At 40.5% G+C, this 7,123-nt stretch overlaps 1 protein-coding gene across 1 annotated transcript; it reads left to right on the top strand.

Annotated features, from left to right (window-relative positions):
* Nucleotides 1-2,339, top strand: cmklr1 (chemokine-like receptor 1). Its single transcript, XM_022197590.2, has 2 exons — nt 1-79; nt 229-2,339. The coding sequence occupies exon 2, from the start codon at nt 259-261 to the stop codon at nt 1,303-1,305; it is 1,047 nt and encodes a 348-aa protein (XP_022053282.2). The 5' UTR covers nt 1-79; nt 229-258; the 3' UTR covers nt 1,306-2,339.
* The last annotated feature ends 4,784 nt before the right edge of the window (nt 2,340-7,123 follow it).

Raw genomic sequence — 7,123 nt, 5'->3', positions numbered from 1 at the left:
GACTTCTTTGAATTCATTGAGTTTGTCATTCAGCTTTGGACACGATCGAGTCAACAACAGCGGACAGTCTGTGCTGCAGGTATGGTATTACTTAATGTCATTAAATTCAATATTTCTTCGTCTGTAGATGTAAATACAATTTGTCATATTTTAATTTGAAAATTAGGTTAACTTTAATAAAAATTCTGGATATTTTTCAAAGTTTTCCACCTTTTTTTTTTTTTACAGACAGTTTCACAGGTCACTCCTGAAAGCAAGATGGACATGACAGATTATGATATCTTTGAGGACTACAACTACAGCTATCACGATGATGGAAATTTCACTCCAAGGGAGGAAGCAGTTTTTCAGCACAAATCAACGTGTTTAAAGGAAACCTTGTGTGTGCTGTTGTTTGTAATCAGTGTGGTCATTTTTCTCCTGGGCTTCTTTGGGAATGCTTTGGTCATCTGGATCTCTGGCTTCAAAATGAAGAAGACGGTCAACACCACCTGGTACCTGAGCCTGGCGATCTCTGACTTTGTCTTCTGCACTTTCCTCCCAATAAGCATCACAAACACGGTGATGGAAGAGTGGATCTTTGGCCGCTTCATGTGCAAGTTTGCACCCTCGGTTATGTTCCTTAACATGTTCAGCAGTATCTACCTCCTTGTCATCATCAGTGTGGACCGCTGTATTTCTGTCGTGTTTCCTGTTTGGGCCCAGAACCAACGCACAGTTCAGAAGGCCTCAGCTGTAGTTGTCCTGGCCTGGCTTCTCGCCATTGGACTGAGCATTCCCTCTGCGATCTTTCGGGATATTGGCAGCCACCTGGGTAGGACCATTTGCTTCAACAACTACACATCAAGCCCACACAGTCACAAGATAGTTGCAATCAGCCGTTTCCTTGCAGGTTTTGTGGTCCCCTTTGTCATCATTTTAATCTGCTACTCCATCATCTTCCTCAAACTTCGAACCAACAGGATGACAAAAAACTCCAAACCCTTCAAAGTGATGAGTGCCCTCATTGCTGCTTTCTTCATCTGCTGGCTGCCCTACCACATCTTCGTCCTCCTCGAGCTGAACCATCAGAACTACGACCACGACATTTTAACCACGGGACTCCAAGTAGGCACTTCTATGGCAGCAGCAAATAGTTTCCTCAATCCTGTGCTGTATGTCTTCATGGGCAACGACTTCAAGCAGAAGTTCAAGAGTTCAGTGCTCTCAAAGATGGAGAACGCGATGGCGGATGAAGGCCGCACCATCAGCCGATACCTGTCCAGGTCCAGCTCCATGGACGCCAGAGCGTCTACACACATCTAGAGGTGCAGACATCACTGTACAACTGTTTCACCAAGTGTGCTCATGGGCAAAACAAAAATACAAATACGCAATAAATAATGCATGATATGTAATATGTATCTGCTTGTAAAAACACATTCATTAGTGAAACTTGTATAGATTTGCTGCAAAAATTATCCGCTTGTCTTCTGATGGCAGAGAAAGCTGTAAAAGTTTCAGGTTTGCAGACACATAATGTAGCTGAAAAAAGCTGGAGGGTGGGGGACATCAGTCTGAGATGTAAAATAAAAGGTTTGTAAAATATGGAGTATATTTTCTAATAATAAATGCACAAAATGTATTGTTATATCAAGTGTTGAATAAAAATACATTCATCTGACACTTTCACAAAATCAATTTGTATGTATTTGTGATCACACGAAGGTTTGCTGCTGGCTTTAGGACAAATGAGTGAGGTCTTTCAAGGCTCAAGCATAGGTTGCAAATTTGGGGTTTGCCTTCATTTGTGAAACACATGAAACAAGAGAGGAAATTATCTAATGTAGAAATTTTGTAGAACAAGCTTCAGGCCTTTAGCAAGGAGGTTATAAATGTGAGTATTTCCTCATTTGGGTAGAAGTGATTGTTGTAAAATTTAATTTGTTTCCTTGACTTTTTAAATAAACTGATAAGCACAAGACCTCACAAATGGAAATAAACCAAAGAACACTCAATGAAGAAACAAAGCCCTACTACTTCTTGTAAATGGACATCAAACCCAAAGCAGGATGTTCTGTGGTTTTGTTTGTGTTGCAACTTCGATGTAAATCTCACTTTCCAAAACACAGCATCCAGGGTGGAAGTTTACTGTTGGTGTGGTAACAGAGTACCGACAGCCCCTTCACTCCTCTGTATACTCTGGTCTGTTTAGGACTGTTGTTTATTGAGCCAAGAAAATGAACCTCACAACTATATAAGCCACTGCTATTAACACATTTTTGATGAATAGAAATATGTTTTTGTAATTTCATGTGTGAAGGTTGTAAATGTGGTTTGGAATAAAGGTTTGAATGGTGTTTGCACTTTTTATTTTGTTTTTTCAAATTAAACCGGAATGATCACAGTTAGCTCTTTGGTGTGTTAATCTCTCAATACTGAAGCATTATTTGCACTTAGAAATTAGTTTTTCATATGAATTAGGCCATTAGAGGTTTATCTTTAATCGATCCACAATCAGTATTTTGGAAAGTAGTCATTTAATTTCAGGTTAACTTCAAGTTGCAAGACTGATTGTAGCATTTAAAATATTTGATCTGTGGTTATTTGTTGTCAAAGAGGATCACCAAACATCATGGACAGCTTTAATTATTTTATTACTATATTATGTGTGCAATGATTTCACCCCAGCCACTGCACACCTGTTTTTCTTATTTTATTTTGTTGTTTAACCCAGTAGGTATGAAGACATTCTTATTAACATTGGCAAAAAGGAAAGCCTTCTGAGGGTTACAAAAAATATGTATCAAAAGTTGAAGAACAGCAACACACATCAAAATACATTTCAACACACCTGTTACTTACATACAATCACAACAGGCATAAGCCATGACCAGGTTTCAGACGGTTACATTTAAAATGTACTCTGACACCATTATCTGTTAAAAAATACAGTCAGTAGCTTGATCCAAGTATTACAATAATAAAAAATAACTTGTAACTTGACTACTTTGCATTAACTGTGCATTTTCACAGTAGCGAATAATCAAACAGCGACAAGAGGAAATAAATATTGTTTGTATGTGCTCACATATGCGTGGTAGTATATCATTCTTTAACCTGTTTAAAAGTGTATTTTAAAACTGAAATCCTCCCCATTTTTTCCTTTCTTTCTGTTCAATGCACTCCCATGTGCCTCTATGTGACAGACAAGCAATACATGACTGACCTGCAGTCTGACATACAGACATCGGACAGAACAGCCAACAGCATCCAGCAATGCAACAGCAAAAACAAGAGTAGCATGCATAAGCAGTGAAACAAACAGACAAAGCAAAATAACAGCCACAAAACAGGAATATGTTCGGACAACAGCTGCGTGTATGTCCATAACAGAGTCCGCTTTTATCCAGCTGACTTGGGGATAAATTTGTACAGTTGTAGTTTATTTAGTTTTTTGCAACGTTTGGCTGCAGCAGTTTAGAATGACGACAAACCAGATACAGTATTTGTGTTTTGAACTTTCAGCAGAATAAGATGAGCAGCACAGGTGGTGTTAGGAACATATCTTGTTTGCAACACATGACTCAGACGAGAGGTGCACCGCTCAGGAGGATTTAGTAAATGAGCTGGGTGACCTCTTTGCTCAACATATTTTCAGGCTTGTTTTTGCAGACGCTCCTGAAACAGGAAAGACTGAAGCAGGTACATGAGCTCCAAAAAGTGAAACTGTGCAACATCTACAAGGTCAAAACTGTTCTTCCTCTAAGGGTGTAAACTGCTCATAAATATATAATGAACATGTATCTGCTGTGAAGAGCTAACCTTGGAACAGAATCTGTGTAAAGTAACTTACTACTTGTTGAGCATCAACAAAAGAGGAATCACAATGAGTAGGGGGATGACTTGTGGGTTTTTGATGTTGAAACAGTGCAGGGTTGGGGGAAATGTGGGACTGCAGAAGTTACGTAAAATATTAGCAATGAGTCACAATGAAACTTTGGACAGTTTACCTATAAATCTCTGTGAAACTGTGTTTTTGTACAGTGAAAGAGCTCACTCAACAGACAGGAATTACAGTAAGTGTAAAAAGTTTGCACCAGCTTGAAAGTTTTTCTTCCCCTTTTATTGCTATTTAACATGAAATCATAACTAATATAAATGAGCTTTTTACAAGAATTTATACCAAAAACAAAAACCCCGATTTCTACCAAATGATGTCAGTTCATTAAAAATAAAACATAATATAAAATGAGTGATTGCATAAGTGCATAAGTGCCGCCTTTAAAGCTGCTGTCCGGAGTTTCCGTTTGTTTTCAATTTATGTATCATTTTTTAACAAAGCTTAAATGTGTTAGTCTAGTTCGATACTATAATATAAAGTTAGTATAACGGGATATGAAAATTTATTCCTGAGCTCCGCCTTCCTCTCATAGACCCCCATGTTATTCCAAAAAGCGCCGGTTGCTGCCGACCAATCAAGTTCGAGCTTCAGCTTTGTCATGCTGTCAATCAACGGTTACGCGCACAGCAAGCAAGCCCATGCAGAGGTGGGTGAGCTACGCACTACGCAACCGCGAGCACATTTGTTTTGCTTGTGGAGGAGAGAGCATCAGGGCTCAGCAACTTCCAGAAAAGTTACCAATCCCACGGCTTGTCAGGCCAAGAGACTGCAGGACGTTTTTTGGCTCAGGGTACTCGCGTCGCTCCCCGACCACGGCCTCCATAGCCCGCCTGACGGCTTCGTTTAGATGCCCGACCTCTGGAGAAAGATGTTGGGGCGTCTGGGACATACTCTTCGTCAGTGGAGTCATGCAATTCTGAACTCTAGATAGAAATAAATAAACAATGTAACACATATACACGCGTAAATGCACTAAGTTTGATAAACAACGTCATCGAGAGGGATACACGAGTGTAATCACATATTGAAACTTTACTCGTTCGTCCTAGCAGATTCATGTTATTTTGGTATTAGGACAAGTTAGACTCAATACAGCATTCTAACGTAATTCCTTTATTATTTACTAAATGTACTAAATGTAGAAGAGGGGAAAACAGCAAAACAGGCAAGATGCTGCAGCACTCCGGGCACCACTCTCATGTACTGCGCGCGTGCACAAATAAAGGGGCGAAATCAGAGGGAGGGAGGGTGGGACCACCAGTGTTTTAGGAGACGCTGCGATTCAAACTCCGGACAGCAGCTTTAAAGTGACTCACCTAATTCAGCACAGGTGCAGTGAAGTGAAATGAAATGGAAATCATCTAACTGCAGTGAATGTGTCTCAAGTGACTCTAGTATAAAGACATCTGAATCTAAAAGGTACAATCACTGGTCACAGTTAAACCCATCATTAAGAAATGGAAGGAATACAGCACGTGTAAATCTGCCTAGAGTAGGTCATCCTATAAAACAGATTGTGCAGGAAAGAGACGAGTGAACAAGTCAACCAAGAACTACAGAGTTGTTCTTGAACTAAAGAGTTGAGATAGAAGAGACGGTTCACACAACAACTGTTATGTGTTCTTAACCAATGTAAGCTTTATGGGAAAGAAAGTCACAGCTGGAAAAAAAAACTCACATTAAATCTCAACTAGAGTGTTTCAAAGAGTATATTTGAGACTCTGAGATCTACTCTAAGAAGATTCTGTGGTCTGATGAGCCCAAATTGAGCCTTTTGGTCATCAGACTAGACACTGTGTTTGGCCAACACCAGATACTGAATATCATCACAAACACACCATTCCCATCACGATGTGGGGATGCTTCTCGACCCTGAGCACTTGTGTAGAAGGTAAAATGAATACAGAAAAGTAAAAGGGAATCCTGGAGGACAACCTAATGTATTTAGTGGCAACCACCAAACCCAGACTGGTCCATCAGATTGCCAGATCGAGAAGCGTGATTGGTCATACCAGAGAAGGCGTCTCCACTCCTCTAGAGTCCAGTGGCGGCCTGATTTACACCACTGCATTCCACGCTTTGCATTGCACTTGGTGATGTATGGCTTGGATGCAGCTGCTCGGCCATGGAAACCCACTCCATTAAAGGCATTAGAGGAGATTTAATTTCCTACGACTTTGAACGTAGCATGCGCATGCGCACATACAACCTCTCCCTCACCCCCTCTAACCTCCCCCCTCTTAACATTTACGAAGAAACGCCCCCCTCCAGAAACTTGCGTAGCACTCGTGAAGCTTTCTTTTACGGCTGGGTCCCCCTGGATCTTTATCTGCCATTATGTACAAAAAGATGAGCAAAACAAGTCGCCAGCTAACTACGAAGCTATACCAAAGCAACACATACAGAAAACACGTAAGTCCAAGGCGTACGTAATCTACGTAACTAGGCCTGAGCCGGAAGATTTTTGATTGACAGGAAAGGGAGCAAACCAAACACCTCGGTCCAAGCACTTTGATTGGCTGATGTTTTTCAGGTCCTGCCATGTCCACAGATATTTATTTTTTATTTTTTATTCTTTTAGAGACCATACATACAAGTCCCCTAAAGGTCAGTATATTCATTTTATGTGAATCAGACAAATTAAACAATAAAAAAAACATCCTCCATAATGCCTTTAAGCTCTCTGCTAAACCACTGTTCTTGAGCAAATCTGAAGACCACATGAAGTTTGAAGGTCTGTAGCGAATGACTCTGTAGAAAGTTGACGACCTCTTGACACAATGCGCCTCAGCATCCGCTGACCCCGCTCCGGCTTGCCACTTGGTGGCTGAGTTGCTGTCGTTCCCACACACTTCACTTTCTTATAATACAGCTGACAGTTGACTGTGGAATATTTAGGAGCGAGGAAATGTCACGACTGGATTTGCTGCACAGGTGGCATCCTATCACAGTTCCACACTGGAATTCACTGAGCTCCTGAAAGCGACCCATTCTTTCACAAATGTTTGTAAAAGCAGTTTGCATGATTAGGTGCTTGATTGTATACACCTGTGGCCATGGAAGTGATTGGAACACCTGATTCTGATTATGTGGACTGGTGATCAGATACGTTTGGCAATATAGTGCATTTCTGTTCTTTGTGTGGGATTATATATCATGATCATCAATATTAGCTTCAGACAGTTTTTTTTTTTTATAACTAACATTTGCCTGGTTATCATATTTGCAGATCTCCAAAAA

This window comes from Acanthochromis polyacanthus, chromosome 7 (assembly GCF_021347895.1).
Source record: "Acanthochromis polyacanthus isolate Apoly-LR-REF ecotype Palm Island chromosome 7, KAUST_Apoly_ChrSc, whole genome shotgun sequence".
Lineage (NCBI taxonomy): Eukaryota > Metazoa > Chordata > Actinopteri > Pomacentridae > Acanthochromis > Acanthochromis polyacanthus.
Note: the sequence above shows the minus strand (reverse complement) of the source record. Positions and strands in the feature narration are given on the sequence as shown.

Coding starts and splice junctions, on each gene's coding strand:
- cmklr1 (XM_022197590.2), top strand. CDS start 259: ATGGACATGACAGATTATGATATCTTTGAGGACTACAACTACAGCTAT.